Genomic DNA, 19,388 nt, shown 5'->3' on the forward strand with positions numbered 1-19,388 from the left:
TACTGTCTTGGCTTTAGAGCCTGGGGCTAGGGCAAAGGACAATGGCCAGCTCAGTGAGATCCAACCATCAAAACCCACAATTTCCACAGCTTTAAGAAATCAGCCACTGCTGGACAGGACTCTGAGACAGGGACATCCTCAAGGGCATTCAATGAGCTTCATGCCCAGAAAGGGATCTGAACCTAAATTCCATACATCTCAACCACCAATTGGTGATACCCACTAGCCTTAAGTGAAGTCTCAAGACTCACTTTTTTGTTTAGAATTACATCTGTAACAGTCCTCTGAACATATTCAAACTAGAGTTACCTTTTAATGTAAAAGGTGAAGAATGTGATTTTGCCATGCTACGGTCTCCGCTGGAAGTTGAGGTAAAGTTCAATCTCTAGATAAGATATAACAGCTTAATAGTACAAACAATTAAAATGCAAATGGCTTTGAAGCGGAAGTTGGGCTAGAGCTTTGGTAAAACGAGGAAACATATTTTAAAGCATGTTGTAATCCAATTAAGACAAAATTTGGTGTACAGAGAATATACACTTGTTCAGATATGATTATGGCTGCAGATGAGCTCCACAATTTTGTTGAATTTTATTAATATATGCATGAATGAATACATTGGGCATTTATACTCCTTCCTTTAGCCAAAAAGGCTATCAAAGTGGTTTACAGAAAAGCAAGCTCAATCACAAGTTCTTAAAGCAAGAAGCAATATATAAGTTTGCACAATGATACTACACTCTGCCATGAATTTATCAGATGTATAGTACAACCTATGGAAATGTTTGACATGTTATAAAATAATACTAGATTTTTACATATTTGCTGGAGATGCAAACGTATATAAAAATGAAGATATGCAATTGTGCCCAGAAAGAACTTCTACTTGCATAACAGGACTTCAGGTTCCTCTCCTCCTCCCTGCTGCCTCTTGCACATCCACCAAATCTCCTTGGGAGGGTTGGGGAACCATCTGGAGCAGATTTTAAGTAGGGGTGGGGCTGCAAGAGAGAAAAGAGGAAGGGGAAAAAATTTTTGCACCATGTAATGAATGGCTAGAAGCAGTCAAACAACAGGTATCATTGGGTATCCTTTGTATTTTATACCACAACTAGTAGAAAAAAATGACCCCTAGACGGTTAAGTCCAGTCAAAGGTGACTATGGGATGTGGTGCTCATCTCGTTTTCAGGCTGAGGGAGCCGACGTTTGTCCAGACAGCTTTCTGGGTCATGTGGACAGCATGTGGACAGGACACTGTGACGAGTGATGGAGTGCACAGAAATGCCATTTACCTTTCCGTCACAGGAGTACCCATTTATCTACTTGCACTGGTATGCTTTTGATGCTGCGTTGGCAGGAGATTTGACAAAACAATGGGAGCTCACCCCATCATGCAGATTCGAACTGTCGACCTTACGATCAGCAAGCCCAGGAGACTCAGTGGTTTAGACCACAGTGCTAGTAGAACTGCTAATGATGACTAGCACAGAAAGTTTCAATATCTTAGATGTGAGTAAACATATAAATAATCTCATCCCTATCAATAATTACACACTACCGGTGGGGACCTCCCGTAGGTACCATTTTATAAGAATAGAGCCTTTAGTGTTGTGGCACCTTCCTTCTGCAATTCCTTCCCATTAAATATTAGGAACTAGTTCTGTTGTCTTTTGGTGCTTACCGAAAGTTTTCCACTTCCAACAACCCTTTCAGGTAGAGCTATTGCTTAGTCTGCATCTGCATTGGAAATGTTTTTAGATGTTTTACCATCTGTGTGTTTGCCCATTTGGGGAAAAGGGCAAAATATAAATTTAATAATAATAAGAATAAGTAGTAGTAGTAGTAGTTGTCGTAGTTGGAAGTAGTAGTAGTAGTTGGAAGATTTATATACAAAGGCTAGGAATCACTTTCTTTTCACTTGTTCTCCTGAATTTGATCTTAGCAGAACGGTGAATTAGTGCAGAGCAGAGACAGAAGAGAAGCAAAGCAATAATAATTATAATTAGAGAAACAAGTAATTAAAGCATGCCCCTTCATGAGAACATAAACCGACATTGAGGCAATTAAGTGTCTACTTGGACAAACTCCCCAGTGAGTTGAATGGGATTTGCTCCTAGGTGTGTAATATGATTGCAGTCAAAGAGGCTATCCATCACTACTTTTATAGAAACAATAAACTGAACCTACAAAGTTAATGAACCTAACTGAGAACTGTTAATAACTTACATTATGAGATCTTTGTCATGAAGAAGAGCGTTGCTACATAATACAGTTATTTTGTGCTATATTAAGAGCTCCAGTTTAGCTCAGATTCTACTTAATTTTGAAAATGCAATGCCTCAGCAGCACTGAAAAACTGTGGTGCAGAAGAAACCTAGATAACCAATTCCTTTACACCACAACATTGTATATGTCCTCTTTCACTGATTAACAAAAGCCTAATTGGGAATCTCTAATTGCCAAACATTTAAGAAACAAGTTTTCTCACAGTCAGGCTCTGCAAAATTAAAATAGTCCATTTATCAGGGTGGAAAATAGAAATATTACTGAACTTTAAAAGAAATTTCAACTCTAAACACAATTACTTCTACATTTTGGATCTGGATGTAACATTTGTAGGAGTGGAAGCTCTCATCATTTATAAAAGGAAAGGCATAACACTAACTGACTGAAAGGGTATTCACAGTTTTTACAGAAGAGGAAGCTATGACTGAAAGGGTATTTAGTTTTTGTGCAATCATTTGTGCAGGACATTCAGCAAGCAAGCTGTTTGTAGACATTCACAAGCCACAGCTTTAAACAAAACCAGAAGTTTGAAAGATTGCACTTTTTCATCAGAAATACTTGGTTCAATAAAGTGTTACGAATTTATCCTTTCTTCATAAGCTTTTCCTTATGACCAGCATAAGAGCAATCACTGAAAAAAGCCTATTAGAGGCACTGCCAAGTTCCATGCTACCACTATAATCAAGAGAATTTTTAAAAACACAGGCAGGGGAAGACCTTAAATCGCTGAGGGAAGAGACCTGTTGACTACCCTCAACTGGTTTAGCCAGCCAGTCGAAGCAGTTTCCTGGGGTGGGCCTGCTGTTGCATACTGACAGCTTCTAGCAGCCACAGGTGAGAGCTGAGTGCAGGGTAGGGATCAAAGGCAGACAAACTACCACAAAAGGAGCACAATGTGTCCCCCATCAGAGCTACTAGCTCTTCCCTATTACCCATACATCCCACTGAAAAAAGTACAGTTCTACTAAACATGGCTTGGCACCTGTCAAGTCCATGGAAATTATACGCAGGTAAAATTATGCAGACTCAATGCAGTCACAGCACAAGAGACACTTGTACTAGGCAAATTCTTTACTCTTTACACGATTGTTGGTGTGCATCATTTTTGAATAGTCACTTGAAGATGAAGGCAACACTTTGCCTCTGAAGATGATGACAATGATACATCTCTGAGTATGGACAAAGTGTTCTGCCTATTCAGCCACATACGAAGTTCCAGCAAATTACATTCAGGAAAACTATTTAAGAGCTAAGGGCACAGCTCTATGCTGGTATTAGCTAACACACTATTCAAAGAGTGCCCTGCATATTTATATATACTCCAAGCTATAATCAGACACCTATTTCTAACAAAACTTCAGCTCTAAAGGTCAAATATAATTGCAATGCAATACTGCCTAAGCCCAATCCATAAAATTACAGTTGATAGCATAAATTAGCAGCAAACTTAGTTCGGATGCACTGCTACTTCCAATATCGATTAACTTGAATTTTTTAATTAAAAGTTCATTTCTGTTAGCCCAGCTCAGGGATTAAGATGAATATTATTGTGCTAAGCTAATTATTCAACAGAAAAGAGGTTCAAAATCATGCTTTGTTTTTTTTAAAAAAAATTTGTTTGAAACTAATTGCTGATTTTTATGCAGTAGGCAGAAGTTGTTACCAATGATTTGAGATATAACATATCCCAGTTTTGGAGGTACTGAGTTAGAAGAGAAAAGTGGTCTATACATCAGCTATAACTTTATATATGTAATGTTCATGCCCATTAACTAGCAGTTGACATTAGACTGGAACCTTACCAGGTTTTGTTCAGTTTCAGCAACTATCCATAATAATCATGTCTGGAGCGGAGAATTAATATGCTTGCATATATGATATAATTTACAAATCATTTTTTTAACATGTTTAAATCAAGGTAATAATATGACTTGGCACTAACTACTTTCTGTTAAGAGTTAAAACACGATTTCTGCATAGAGAGTAGTCATTGTTGTCTCATCACTGCCATCTTGTGTTAGCACACAAGACAGAAAAACACACACCCTGTTAACAGCAACGTTAGCAGTGACACCCTGGGCTTCTTTGGGAGGAAGGGCAGGATATAAATTGAATAAACAACAACTATTTTTTTCATAACTAAGTCCCAGTCATGTAAGACGTAAAGAGGCTTAAATATCACACTGCATTGGGCTTTACATTAGCTGGAACATGTTCTACTATCCTATAGTTAAGAGAGTCTGATCATGGCAAGCTCATAAAACTGGAATAGGTTGAAAAAATGGTACAGGGAGCAATGTTATGATTTACCGGTAATGTATGTAAATAATTTATAAGCAAAAAATTCAATAGTTCATGTAGCAGAACTGACCCCCAAAGTCAAAAGAGAACATATCAAGTAATCCACAGATGAAGTAAGTTATCAAAAACATAAAAAATGTTGAGATTGTTATTTCATTGATTGCTGACCCTTTTGTGCTCATCATAATATGTCCAAACTAAAAAATGTGGGATGTGATAAAAGGCTAATTCCTACAAACTCAAGGTATACCAATTTCCCCAGAAACACAATTTTATTTATTATTTCTTAAACAAATTTATAGACCGCATAAAGCTATCAAAGAAGTACGGGGTAAAAACAGAATGAGACACAAAAACACAACTCCAAGAACAATAAAACTACCCATACAAACTCTCAAAACAACAAAACAATTTCAGCAAACATAAAATTGACCTTCCATAAATAACTGCTACAATTCAGGGAAAGCCTTCTTAAATAAAAATGTTTTTGGGAGGTACCTAAACATCACCATGCTAGGTGCTAGGCTGACTTTGAGATGGAGCTGCCACACTAGTTTCTGGTACAGGTTAGGCATACCCTCAGGCATATGGTACCCACAACAATGCCCCATCTGAGGAGCATAGTTGCCATAGTAGGGATATAGCGGGCAAGGCCTTTAGATATGTGCCTTTAATAATTGCATGACAGGTAGAAAGTAAACAGGTGTACTCTTTCCAGGCTGGATAGCAAAAGTTTATTATAGGCATCTTGTGCAACTAACTGTTAAGGGCACATATTATTTGGGGGAAGGGAGAATGGTAACTTTATAGTATGAAAGTTTTCTTTTGCAGAGTAACACTTTCAAATGAACCCATCATTTGGCAAACACTTTTGTCTCAATTACAGGCTAGCAGACTTCATAACATTCTATGTTTAAAAGAACTACAGTGGTACCTCGGGTTAAGTACTTAATTCATTCTGGAGGTCCGTTCTTAACCTGAAACTGTTCTTAACCTGAAGCACCACTTTAGCTAATGGGACCTCCTGCTGCTGCCGCGCCGCCGGAACACAATTTCTTTTCTCATCCTGAAGCGAAGTTCTTAACCTGAGGTACTATTTCTGGGTTAGCCAAGTCTGTAACCTGAAGCATATGTAACCTGAAGCGTATGTAACCCGAGGTACCACTGTAGTTTCAAAGGTATTCCCGAAGAACTACTAAATTTTACTATGTGCCAATTACAAACTAACCTGTAAAAGGAGTTATGGCACAGAAATTCAAGGTTAGGTAGGATTATTACCATCAAAAAAATGTGATTTCTAAACACTTGGCTGCTTTTTGGCATTAACATCATGTCACAGCTCAGCATTTTAATTTTTTTATATAAGAGTAGCAAGTAAGATATTTTGAGCTTAACGACATATTCAGCCGAGAAGCTAGAAATAACGAACATAATTAGAAATCATGCCACATTGGAATGCAATGTATTTAGGATTTTTCATGCATTTTCTTTGTGTTGTGCCACCAAAAGAAAGAGTGTGGGCAGAGTGCTGACAGAGAGCATTCTTAAGTTACCACTGTATTGCCCAAGCAGAACACTGGGAGTAAGTGCAGGCAATAGTTGCTCCCTGCAGCCACTTTAATCACTCACACTCACTTGCTAGCAGGAGGGATGAGGGTAGTAAGCAACAGCCCTGTAAGGTGCAGTCGCTGTTACCAGCAGTGCTCTGTTCTTAGCTGTACTGTTTTGGATTTTTGTTAAAAACTTTTTCGTTTACCTAAGCCTACCCAGAAATGTAAAGCTGATGTGTATTTTAATATGTATTCCTATTTTATAATTATATTTTAAACTACTGATATTATTGATACTGTGACTTGTTTAGGCCACCTTCTTTTTAAAAAACTTACTTTTATTCATAATTACAATGCATATTTTATGTAAACTGCTTAGAGGTTTTTACAATCAAGTGAGATACAATTCTATTAAATAGTAACAAATAACAGTAAACCTTAGCTTACGGGGGGGGGGTGTATGCATGTGGAGGGCGATGCCTGGAATCTCCAGGGAATAAAACAACCTGCAACTGTAACACTTTGTAAACCGCTTTGTAAAAAAACAACCAGTGTATAATTTTTTATGAATTCATGTCCCCCCAAAATGGCACCCTGTTGCCTAGAAGCTAGATTCCCAATATATGGGGGGAGAGGGTCATTATGGTTCAGGGACGCGGACTTAGAAAAAATATTGGGGGGGCCCGGGAAAGCTCATGAATAATAAATAAGCTCATGAATATGCAAATAAAGTGGCTCCGGCCCTAAATAGGGCAAGCCACACCCCCCCAGCCAGCCGATTGGCTGGCTGGGAGGTGTGGCCAGTCGGGATTCCCCTGTTCTCGCGGGATTTCCGGCAGTGCCTCCGATTAGGGCGCGCGGCTGGCTGGCTGGCGAAGGAGCAGGTGAGGAGGAGGCGGGGGACGGCGGCGGCGCTCTGCTGAAAGGGCGCCCGCCCGAGATTATTGGGGGGGGTGAGCCCCCCCAAAAATTTTTTGAGGGGGCTCGAGCCCCCTCAAGCCCCATGGAGTCGGCGCCTATGTTATGGTTAATCATTCAGCGTATGCTTAAAAGCACAACCATTTCTCTTATTTCCTCACATGTTCTGGCGCTAATAACAATGAATTAGGAAACCCTAATTAAAATGTATTGCTAACTTCCTGAAGAAAACCCTGTTTTACGTACCTCAGGAACAGCCTGGTATGGCAGTTTAAGAAGTGTGGAGGCTGTCCAAGGAGGGCGGATTAATCGCAATTAAGGGTCACCCACTGCTGTTTAGCTCCGAAGGCCTTCTGGCAGTTCCCAGTGCCAGAAGTTACAGAGAACCAGGCAGAGGGCCTCCTCTGTGGTGGCACCCTCCCATCATATGTCAAGGAGATAAATATCTATACAACTTTTAGGAAACACCTGTATCAGGAAGCTTTTAATGTTTGGTGTTGAATGAATGAATGAATTTATTTATTTGAGTCACAGACCAGAAATATGGAGATATACAGCAATAGAGAACATGTAAATATACATAGGTTAAAATCATAAGCTCTATAAGTTTTATCAGAGCTAGAGCCCGGTAAATAACACAGATATGAAACAATTAAAATATGCAACTGACAACCTTAACCGTTAATTCAAAATATGTGTGTTAAGACACTGGCCATTAGAGTCATTCGGAGCTTGTCTCCTTAGTTTTACAGCGGCAGCACAGAATGTGGCCACTTTTAAGGGAATCTCTGGCTCCCTGTCCTTTCTATTAGACATTTTAAGCAGCTGTCATCAGATCTGCTTAGGGTCTGTTGCATGCCTGGGGCGGAAAGCAGCGAATGTTATGTCCCCATAGTAATGACAATATTGACAGGGCAGGAGTAACAGTTTCAACTTTCTTCAAAGCACGTGGGAATATGGTTTACCTCCAATTCTGCCCTAAGGATTGTTTATTTATTGAGTGGTTTATATGCAAGGTGATTCATAATGAAGTATACAGTTTCCATTAATAGCGAATGGAAACTGTATACTTTATTATGACTCACCCTGTATATAATATGTGTGTATAATATTTTGAATGTTTTATGTAGTTTTTCAGTTTCATTGTTCTGCATGGGACAATGACAATAAAGATATCGTATATGTATCGTATATATCGTGTGTGTGTTGGAAGCCGGCCCAGAGCGACTGGGCCAGGTGAGTTTCGTGCTCCTTTCTTACCTCCCCTACAGCTCTGCCCGGCCTCTCACCTCCAGCTAACCGGGCGAGGGCCCCCTTCTTCTCCCCGCCACCGGCCGCCTCAGCTGCCGCGCGCTGCGCCTCACGCCGGTTCAGCCAAACCGAACTGGCGGCTACAGCGGCACCTCACGAATCCCGCACGCATGCGCACAGCCTCTGGCTGCCAAACAGGAGCTCGCGCTCCCTTGCCTCGGAGGCTTGAAGGTCTGCCGCGCTGTTAACCCTCTCGCGGCTGCGGGGGAATGAGGAGGAGGGCGGGCTGAGGGGAGGAGGAAACCATCGGGGGGGGGGAATCTCTGAGGTGGGAGAGGGAAACAACAACGACGACGACGTGCGCCCAGCAAAGAGCCGCCAACTCTTGTTGTGGGGGAAACACGCCCACCCCACGTGGCGAGCCCACGACGTCCACCACCACCACTGGCTTTCTCTTCCGCACTCCACCCCCCTCCTAATTCCCCGCCTCATCCTCCTCAAGTCGCGAGCCTCCTTCGGTCACGTGGCCTCCGAGGCAGGAAACCCCGCCGCCGCGTTCTGGCGTCACGTGACGCCACAGCGTTTGCTCGCGGCGGACTGAGAGAGAAGAAGGAGGGGGGGGGGAAGTGGGTGGGAAGGTGTGGGAGGAGGAGGAAGCCCTTCGCCGACAGAGGTGCGCGTGCGCGGCCCGTAGCTGTCATTCCGCGTACATTAGAACAACAAGTCCCCACCAAAACGAGGAAAAAGGGGAGGGGAGGGGAGGGGAGGGGGGAGCGAGCGCGAGCCAGCGCGCGCGCGCAAAGAGTTGCCGCCGCGGTCGGAAGCTTTCCGAGGAAGTGCGGTGAGGTCTTAGCAGCAGCAGGAGGGCTCCTCGCTTCCAACCCCCCTCCCTTCCCTCTCCCGCGCTGTTAACCCCCTCGTGCCCGGCGAACCAAGGCGGAGCGGCTCGGCGAGGCGGCGTCGGCGCCTGAGGCGGAGGGAAAAGGTATATCCGGGCATGGCGGGTGGTGGTGGATAGGAGGGACCGGCGGGGGAGGGGGGTGGGTTTGCCGTGCGTCTCGTGAGGGGAGTAACAGGTGGAGAAGAGAGGGGGGGTCTCCGGAGGATGGGCTGCCGGGGGTGGGGCCCTGGAAGAAGGTGGCTCCGGCGGCCCTGAGGGAAGGAGGCTTTGCTGTGGCAGCTGAGCGCCTTGAGGGGCAGGGAAAGGTGGGCAGCGCAGTGTCGAGGGCCGGTGTTGTGAGGGGGGGGGCATATTTGGGGCTTGGGTGGAAGTCGCCGTGGGACCTGGCAGGAGGGTGGGCCGGCCTGAGCCCCCCACACCCAGGGGGGGGGGCCTCTGAGGGAAAGGTGCTGCTCCAGGCAGTGGGGCGAATGGCTGGCCAAGAGGGCGACGACGGGCCCTTCTTCCATGGCCAAAGTTGGCTCTGGCAGGGTTGAGGCGCTTGGTGTCCCTGTGGATGGGGGAGGAAAAATAACTTGAGTCCAACTTAGAAATTTTTTTTTTCTTTATAAAAGAGGTAATTTTAAGACGATCAAGAAGAGAAATACCAATTTGCTGACACAATTCTGGGAATTGGGATGCATGAAGGGGGGTGGGGGGAAGTCAGGGAACAAGGTTAAGAAAGTAGGATTTTCTGAAATTATACATGTTTTTGTCTTTGTCTTTTTTGTGTGTATTTGTCTTTATAAAAGGTGAAAAACCAATAAAAATTTCTTTTTTTAAAAAAAAGAAAAATAAGAATAAACACCGAACAAAATGCTTGGAAATGCCCGCTTGGGTAGGAAGGGACAGCAGCAAACAGCAGGTTTCGTTTCCAGATCTTTGGGACTTGAGAGTCTCTGGCCGCCACACACAGGAAAGCCAACCCTTTTGAGGTGCAGCTGGCTCTTTCGCCCTGGGTTTCAGTTTAAAAGAAAAACAACAACAAAAAGAAACATATCGCGGTGTTTACTTTTAGATTGCATTCCTGGAATAATGAAAGTACTGAGTCATCTATAGGCTTCTTCCAAGGGTCATGTGTAAGCTGCCAGAACTGGGTGACCACAGCTGTTGTTACACTTGACTTTGCAAGAAGTTTCCAGATGTGTCTCTCATGCGAAATGTTTGCGGGTTCCTTATTGGTTTTGAAATGTTTGGTGTTGTAAAATCTCATACTGTAATTCTCAGAAACTGAGAGATGTAAAAACACTAAAAAAAACCCCCACCTTTTGTTCCCCACTCCTTGCTTGAAAGTTATCATACGCTGAACTAGTAGCAAGGCATCTCCTGTGTAGCCGTATCAGAGAATGATAATCGATTGTTATCTAGTGATGTCCCCCAACAGTAGCTGAAGCTCATGTTTTGTAACCAGAATCTGGTCTGTTGGTATATTATTGAAACAGCAGTCATGGCATAATCAACATAAACCGCATAATGGCTAACCATTGAACTTTCAGGGAGACTTTTTAGTTTGTGAATGTACAAAGTTTTGTACATTATAATCCACAATATTTGATGCCACAATCTATTAAACTTAAAAGTGTCACGAGACTTGTTTGTTAGGACATTTCCAAACTTTCTTTATACACGTTGTCACCTGACTGATGCAAATAATCCCTTGTCCAGGTGTATTCTCAGTTCTCAAGATGCAGTACTTTGCTTCTGCAGAATTGTGTAGCTCCACCCCTATTCCATCCATTCCTGGACTGCAATTTAATAGTCTGAGAACTCTCCCACTCAAACAGTGGAGTGCATATAAAACCGACAAAAGTCAAAAACTCCAGCAAAAGTTTTTTTAAAAAAACAACTTCCGTTAATATAGATATATATATTTATATGGTTCTTTGGAGCTTGCATTTTCAAAAAAATTTGCTAAACTCAAATGTTAAAGAAAATTGTGAGCTAACTGCTACATTTTTCTCCTCCTCTGCAAGTCTAGTTCCCGTGTATTGTATCACGCTATCATGCGACTGGCAGGTGCCAAGAATGAAATCTAGATGCAGTTTTATCATTAAGAAGGCTGAGGCAGTCACCTTAGGTAGCTTATTTTTGGTGCCATTAAGGGTGGCAGAATGAGAGGGAGACAAATCTGTTCTTCGGGCACAATTCACTCTACAAGTCTTGATGAAATGGAGAAAGGTGTGCAGCAGTACCGTATGTTCATGAGTGTGCTTGGGAGTGTTGTTTGGATCTTCTGCCTCAGGCACGGGTCAGCCCTGATAAAATCCAGGTTCAACCCTTCAGATAATGTACAAGCTCAGTCAGAAACAGTGTTTCTACTTATTTATGAAAATCGAGCTGGTGTGAATTGAGCATCACTCTCTTTCTGAAGGGCGAGGGTTTTGGTGTATTGCTTTTTACAAGGACGAAGGCAATGTGTTTTCCTTTTGCTAATCCATCCACCGGTGGGCCCCTGGGAGTGGTGAAATGCTCTTTCTTTGCTTGCTTTATGTGGGTCATGTAGATCTGAAACCTTGCATATGAAGTCACAGTTATGCCAGTCAATGTCTCTATTATCATTCTGTTACCTAAATGTTTTAGAAAATAGTATTATTTTAGAAGCATGGGGCACATTTGCAAGGGAAAGAATTGCAGAAATTGTCAAATGTAACAAAGCAGTGTCTGAAATGCACAACAAATTCCAAGCTGACTTCTCTTTGAGTGGGTTCTTTATCATCCTTTTTCTAATCAATGTAGTAATGGTGTCTATTATTGTGAGAGTTGCTAATGCTTTTAAAGCACTGTGTTTGAATTTTTAAAATTTGAATATTTGATCAAACCAGAGCACTAACTTTTTAAAGGAATGTGGTCAGTAAAATTGTAAAAATCAAACTTTAAAATCTTTTTGAGTTACCCAAGGGACTGTTGTATAAACTTGAAATTTGGAGCTGGAATTGGAGGTCAAAATTTCCCACGTCTTGACTGAGGATTTACTAAACAGGGAGCCCCATTTATGAATTCCCATATGGGAACTTGTGTGTGAGAGTTTGCACTCAGATGTATTTTTAGCATTATTTCTAAAATGTCATATACATATACAGGTTTCGGTTCTTTGTCTGAGCTGTGTGATGATGCACATGTGTCTTAATAAGTGCATTGTAGAAACAGGTGGATTTTGGGCAGGGTGACTGGTTCTGCTGCACTGGGTGCCAAGCCTAGGGGGCACCACAGGGTTTTATAACTTTGACGTAGTGAATTGAGCTAAAGAAAAGGCAAAAGGTGGTGGGGGGGATTTTTGCCTCTCACAGAGCACCTCTGAAATTTGAAAGACTAAAGTCTGACCCTGGTAGAATTGTAATAAATCAACCTGAGATTCTTAAAATTCTATTTTAAATGTGTTGTTATTTCTAATAAGTAATAATCACAACACTTTTCTTAGAATTTTCACTTTTCTATGTTTTGCTTTTCTGGCATGCCAGTGAGGCACCTGGTAGAAATAATCAGGATGCATTTTACACTTGTATTTTACAAACTGCTGATGTAAATAAAGAAATGCTTATAGAGTACCTCAGGGACATTAGTTATATTGGGAATGAATGAAGTGTCCTAGCCTCTCATTCATGAGAAATAAAGGCAACAAAAGAGCTTTCAAAGCAGCTACTATTTATAAAAAGGTAGCAAATAAACTTTGTATTATTGAAGTAGAGATACATTTGTTGCTGAAGTTGAAATGCCTTCTCTGAGCACAATAATTATAAACAAGTAGTTGGAGATACATACATACATCATTTTATTTGTATGCAGCCTTTCTTTATTTAAAACCATGCTCAAGGCACCTTGCAACATGAAAAAATACATAGTTACAAATATAACAAAAGTAGTTGTAAACAATAAATAACACATCAAGAAGTACACAGCCAAATTTAACAATTTCCACATAAATGATAATAAGATCTAAAAATAAAGATACCAAAATTAATATCAATAACAGCAACAAACCCCAACTATACCCCAACCCAAAATGACCTGCACCATGGTGCAATTTTCAGGCTTATAATCTGAATTCTTCTCAAAGACTGCTTTGCAACCTCTGCAGCTTAGTCCCAAATGGGACATATTGCTCTGTGGTGGAGGGCTGGCCTCCATTACCATGCAAACTACATGGATTCTATGCAGTGTTGGTCATATTCTAACAGACCTATTGAAATTAATATACATTATTAACTTAGTGGGACTACTCTGACTATAACTTGGTTGGATACAATCACATGTCCAAGCCCTCTCTGTCATCAGAACCAATGATCTCTTCTTGCACCAGTGGAATATTGCTTGTCTGTGTGCAGCATGATATGCATATATGTGTTCATTTTTGTGTGTGTGTACTCTAGATCTAATTCAGTTTTTCTTTTTTTACGTGCATCTGTACAAATTCAGTCATATGGGATTGATTGCACTGTCTCAGTTTATAAGCAGCTTCTGCTTCTGTCATCTTTCCTGCTGAAAAATGCAAAGCTTGATGTGCAAACCTGTAGATCAAATGCTTTAAGTCATGGGTAGGGAACTGTAGGCCTTCCTGCTATTGTTTGACTCCACCTTCCATCAGCACCAGCCAGCATGGCCAGTGAATCCACATTAATAGAAGCTGTAGTCCACTATCTGGAGATCGAGAGTTCCCCTATACCTGGCATAGGCAAACTTGAAGCTCCAGATGTTTTGGGACTACAATTCCCATCATCCCTGACCACTGGTCCTGTTAGCTGGGGTTTATGGGAGTTTTGGTCCCAAAACATCTGGAGGGCTAAGTTTGCCTATGCCTGTCCTATACGTGCTTTAAATTCTTTATACACTGGACTTTTATCCAATCCAATATTTATTTATTTTTAAAAAATATCTTCCTTTTTCCCCTTCGAAAGGAGGTGCTCAAAGTAGCTAACAAAATATAGAAGCAAACACAAAAATAACAACAGCCCCATACTAAAACAGCTAAATATCAAGTCTTTTACCAAAAACTGTATGTAAAAAGGGGGAACCCGGAGAGCTAGAGCTTGCAGTTGATTAGTTTAAACAGCATCAGAATCAGAGACTTGTTTAAAAAGAAAGGTTTTCAGATGCCAGCAGCATCTTGATAAAGAAGGAGTTGATTTAGTCTCTTGGAGCAGGGAATTTCCCATATGGGGCATTGCCACATAACAAGCCCACTGCAGGAGATGGGCCTTGAAGTGGCCGATCCCAAGTAGTTTAGACCTTAAAAGATAATAATCAGCACCTTGAATTATACTTGGAAAGAAACCAGCAGCCAATGCAGCTGTTAGACTAAAATGGTTGCATGGTCCTAACACTCGGCCCAGTCAAGATTTTACTGGCAGCATTCTTCAGTGATTTTAATTTCCGAGTGGTTTTCAGGGACAGGCCCACCTACAGCATGTTGCAGTGTTCCAATCAAGATGTAACTAAAGCATTTAGCACCATGGATAAGGTTAATACTTCCCACAGTTTAATTTATTCCATTGGCAGTACAGCTCAGTGATCCTAATGTTTAGAATATGTTTTTCACAAATAGAGGACATTTTTCACTTGTCAAAACATTTTTGTTCATTCTGTTAGGCTGCAATGTGCCAGTGCATATTACAGTATGCTAAATGCATTATGCAATATATGTTCAGGCAACTGTCAATCTGCTGTCAAATCAGTGAAACTTAAGTTTTTGTCTCATTTTTTTGTGTGCTATGAAAATGAAAGTTAGCTTGTGGTAGTTTATAACTTGACAGCTTTGTTGCAAAGGTTTGTGCTCAACAAAAGGTGATGCTCTTGCCTTCCCTTGTTCAAAAGAAAGTCACAGCTGGCATAATCTAATTTGGACACGTGAGATTTCACTAAATGTAGCTGAGTTGGGGCCCATTTTTCTTTGTTATGAGATGGAGAAGTAGTATGTAACATTATATTCTGCTTTGCCTAGATTGAAACTAGAGCATGTAATTAAACATAGTGTATGGCATATGCTTTTTGGTTTGTTAAACCTAAGTGGCTATTATATTTATCTAGCCAGGCATTTATACTGGAGGGCGTGTGGCTTGCTATTCTTTCTGACAAGTTATTTTAAGTTTGGTACAGCTAGCTTTTGCCACCAGTTCAATCTCCTGCAAATTGGGAAATAATTGCATCTAACCCTGAGATGGGCAACAGGTAACTTCCTCCCATTTTTTAAGTCTGAGTTTGAACTGGGGTGATAACTACCTATAAATATATGTTTGCATATTTGGTGGGTAGAGCTGATTGTTCTGCCGTATCTATGCAGGGTGGATAAAAATCAAAGAATTAAAAATAAATTTAAAAAATTAGGATTTTTTTATTTTAATCAGATTTTTAAAATAAAATGCTTTTGGAGGAAAAGTTCTTTCTAAAGATAGTTTTCTATTTAAGTTACATTATAGCCCAAAGGCTATTAATCAGGAAATAAGGATTTGTTTTAAGTTTTTAATGTGTGCTATTTTTTTTAATAAAAAAAGTTTAACCACATCAGTTAACAAACATGGATACATATGCTATAATGTTACTGCGTTAGTTAAATAAATTGTTATTAAGGAAATGATTATTTTTCTCCTTCCAATAAAGTACAGCAGAAAAGGTGTCCAAATATAAACAGTTAACTTATTAAACCTCACAGTAATTTCATAATTATCTTTCTATGTATTTCTGATAGTATAACCAAATCGGTAATTTTTTATATACTGTAAATGTACAAACTACTCTGAAAATTTATTATTCCAAAAATGAAACCTTTCTCTGGTTGTAAATATTAAGATCATACCATCAAGAATGAGTCTTTATGTAAAAAAAATTTTTTTAATCAAGTCTTACTTAGTAGTGATTTAAATCGCGATTTAAATAATGGTTTAAATCGATTTGATTTAAATAAAACCCACCCTGTATCTATGTATTTTGGCATGTTAGCAAGAACATAAAAGGAAGACTTGAAATGACTATGCTCTGGCAAGGAAAAATACATTAAATTCATGAGCAGATGCTTGGTTATAAGAACAGAAGTTCAAATGTACTTCTTCCTTCTTTAGGAACTTAATTTTGCTGATGCAACAATGGGATTGTATGGAATAAGGTTGCAGAAGCCTCTCCATCCCTATGATGATTTTGGATTTAATAATAATGACTTTACTATCAAAAGACAGAGATACAGATAACATAAACATTACACGTTTTTGCAAACAGTGCCATTTCAGTCCTCTAACAGTCTTCCAGAGCAGCTTTGGCAGATGACGCTTCTGCCCTTTGCTACAGTTTTCTGTTGAGAAATATAGAACAAGGAAGACTTGCTACCTGCACATTAAAAGTCAAAATAAATTTATTCTAATCAGGAGCTTCCCCCCAATATTGTAACAGTGAAACTTCTGTCAGGTTTCAGCTGCATGATGTCTGTTGGAATAAGTTTAATTTGTTTTCATATTACAGCATCTTTTTACAAACACTACTGAGTTCTTAACACCAGTTTGCATTAGATATTTGTCTGGAGCTGCATGTTTCATCTGTCAGTTATATTCTGTTTGCTAAAAACTTTCAGTATGAAATAGTTATAAACTTAGATTGCATATTTTATTAAATTGATAAAAATGTATTGCTATGTTTGCAAATATATAAAAGTTTTTTATTTATACACTTGCATTAATACAAATTATCTCTCTCCTGCAGTCTCCTGGTACATAAGTGGACAGTGAGCTGTTTGTTCCGGTCGATGTAGAAGACAGGTGTCAAATCAGCAGGTAAAAACAATGTTTAATCTGTTCACAGCCTCATACGCTTATTGGGAGTTTGTTAGAATGCCAAGTACCATATTTTTCGCCCTATAGGACGCACCGGCCCATAGGACGCACCGGCCCATAGGACGCACCTAGATTTTTTTTGGGGGGGGGAATAAAGGGGGAAAAATTATTTCCCCCCCCCAGGTGCAGGGCTCAGGCGGGGGAAGCTCGGGCTTCCCCCGACGCCAGCCCCCAGAACAGGACCCAGAGCGATGCCGAAGCTGCATGCAGCTTTGGCATCGCTCTGGGAGCTTGCGGGGCTGGAGGAGTGCTGTGCCTCCCGCTGTCCCCCGAGTTTGCGGGGCTGGCGACGGGGAGGAGCAGGCTTCGCCTGCCAGCCTTCTAACCAAGTCGGGGGTCAGCGGGAAAGGCGCGCTGCGCCTCTCCCGCTGTCCCCCGAGTTTGCGGGGCTGGCGACGGGGAGGAGCAGGCTCCCCCCCCCCGCCAGCCTTCTAACCAAGTCGAGGACAGCGGGAGGCGCTGCGCCTCCCTGCTGCCCCTCGAGCTTGTGGGGCTGGTGGTGGGGCGCTCCTGAAGCCTGGAGAGCGAGAGGGGTTGGTGCGCACCGACCCCTCTCGCTCTCCAGGCTTCATTGAAAGCCTGCATTCACCCCATAGGACGTACACACATTTCCCCTTCATTTTTGGAGGGGGAAAAGTGCGTCCTATAGGGCGAAAAATACGGTAATGTATTTTCTCCTAAGCTTTTCACTTTTGAACAGCAAATACATAAAAGGCTGCATATTTATTGTTGGACTCTTGTGCTCTGCTAAATCCTAAATTACTTAGCGGTATTTCATAAAGCAGGAGGTCATCCTATATGAGCAATGAATGATATTACTGCTATTGCTTTTTTTAAAAAATGAGGAAGTTGCCTACATATGGTGGGATCTACATAAATCCCTATCCCCAGCACATGGGCAGAAACATGCCAGGGAATTGGAGTCTTGTGCAGTTTTCAGAACTTGCATTCCTTCATTCAGTGAAGGGCTGAATTGGGCATGAAGTTGCACAGAGGAATTTGCATTCCACATAATGGCCTGGTTTGCTAAATGCCTGTACCCTGAAGACAGGGCCAGCCTATGGGTGTCTGTGGAAATAATTTATTATTTTGAGGAGGAGGGAGGTCTGCTACTTGTAACTACAGGATATTTCTTTGAATATTTATTGTCTTCATATGACTGAACCCCATGCATCATTACATGGTGCCAAAGGAAAGCAACAGGAGCCAGCGTGGTGTAGTGGTTAAGAGCGATAGGCTTGTAATCTGGGGGAACCGGGTTCGCGTCTCCGCTCCTCCACATGCAGATGCTGGGTGACCTTGGGCCAGTCACACTTCTTTGAAGTCTCTCAGCCCCACTCACCTCACAGAGTGTTTGTTGTGGGGGAGGAAGGGAAAGGAGATTGTTAGCCGCTTTCAGACTCCTTCGGGTAGTGATAAAGCAGGATATCAAATCCAAACTCCTTTTCTTCTTCAATGAAAAACAATAATGGGCTGCGGCTGATGATGATGTAAGGAATTATGCATTTCAGAACTAAATTCTGCTTTATTTGCGCATTTTGCAATAATGGATAAGGCACTTGAAAGACGTACAGCTTCACTTTGTGCAGTTAACAATACTGTAGCACTCTAAACCAAATTAAAAACTCCTAAGGCTGACCTCCTTACCTTTTACACAGAAACTGCCTGGGCTATGATAAATGCCAGACATAAACACTGAAAGCAGCCAGACTGTTTTGCTAACACTTATCAGTCGATAACAAAGACACATATAAGACAAAGTGGATCATCCTTTAAACAAAACTAGAGTCTTTGAGGGTCTTGATTGAAACAATGAATAACTTCTTTTATAAACTTCTCCTTGGGATGTGTCTTCAACTTGAGTTGTGTTCCCAACATTGTTTCCTGTCCATTTTTGTTCCTAACCTTGTCTTCATAACCACATATTTGTATTATGCACAAGCAATCAATGCAGGAGAAAAGAGGCACAACATGATCAGCAGTTAGATGCAGTTGCATTGATATAATGTATAAAGCATTTATAATATTTTTTTTTTACTCAAATACGCTGCTGCATGACTAACAGTGTTTGTGTTTTACCAGGCGTAAATCTGAGCAGCCATGGCTGCTCAATCCTTGGACCCTCCTCCAAACCCCAGCTGTAAAATCATGACTTTTCGGCCTACAATGGATGAGTTCAGGGACTTTAATAAGTACTTGGCTTACATGGAATCAAAAGGTGCTCATCGTGCTGGACTGGCAAAGGTAAATCCTTTAAAATTCTGTGTAGAGCAAAGAACCACCAATTTTAATACGTACACTCCGTGTAAAGTTCTCATAAAGATTATACA

At 41.2% G+C, this 19,388-nt stretch overlaps 1 protein-coding gene and 1 long non-coding RNA gene across 7 annotated transcripts in view; one reads left to right on the plus strand and one right to left on the minus strand.

Moving 5' to 3' along the window:
• Positions 1 to 392: 392 nt before the first annotated feature.
• LOC308577007 lies at positions 393 to 8,859 on the minus strand. 2 transcript variants are annotated; one of them, XR_014003326.1, is made up of 3 exons: positions 8,346 to 8,859; positions 840 to 1,001; positions 393 to 681 (listed from the first exon to the last, which is right to left on the minus strand). It is a non-coding gene; the product is annotated as an uncharacterized lncRNA (long non-coding RNA). The 2 variants fall into 2 exon arrangements; XR_014003327.1 differs by lacking the exon at positions 393 to 681 and having other exon boundaries at positions 717 to 1,001.
• Positions 8,860 to 9,155: 296 nt separating this feature from the next.
• The window catches only part of KDM4C (lysine demethylase 4C), a gene marked incomplete at its 5' end in the record, with an annotated part of 199,862 nt that continues 189,629 nt past the window's right edge, over positions 9,156 to 19,388 (plus strand). For 2 of the 5 annotated variants that reach the window (XM_081176222.1, XM_081176225.1), the window contains 3 exons: positions 9,159 to 9,292; positions 16,928 to 16,998; positions 19,141 to 19,302. In XM_081176222.1, coding sequence (XP_081032348.1) covers positions 19,159 to 19,302 — 144 coding nt within the window. Of the gene's footprint in view, positions 9,293 to 9,475; positions 9,514 to 14,191; positions 15,410 to 16,927; positions 16,999 to 19,140; positions 19,303 to 19,388 lie in introns of those variants that run through there. The other 3 variants (XM_081176226.1, XM_081176224.1, XM_081176223.1) reach the window with 3 other exon arrangements.

Source organism: Podarcis bocagei (assembly GCF_964188305.1).
Source record: "Podarcis bocagei genome assembly, chromosome: 17".
Lineage (NCBI taxonomy): Eukaryota > Metazoa > Chordata > Lepidosauria > Squamata > Lacertidae > Podarcis > Podarcis bocagei.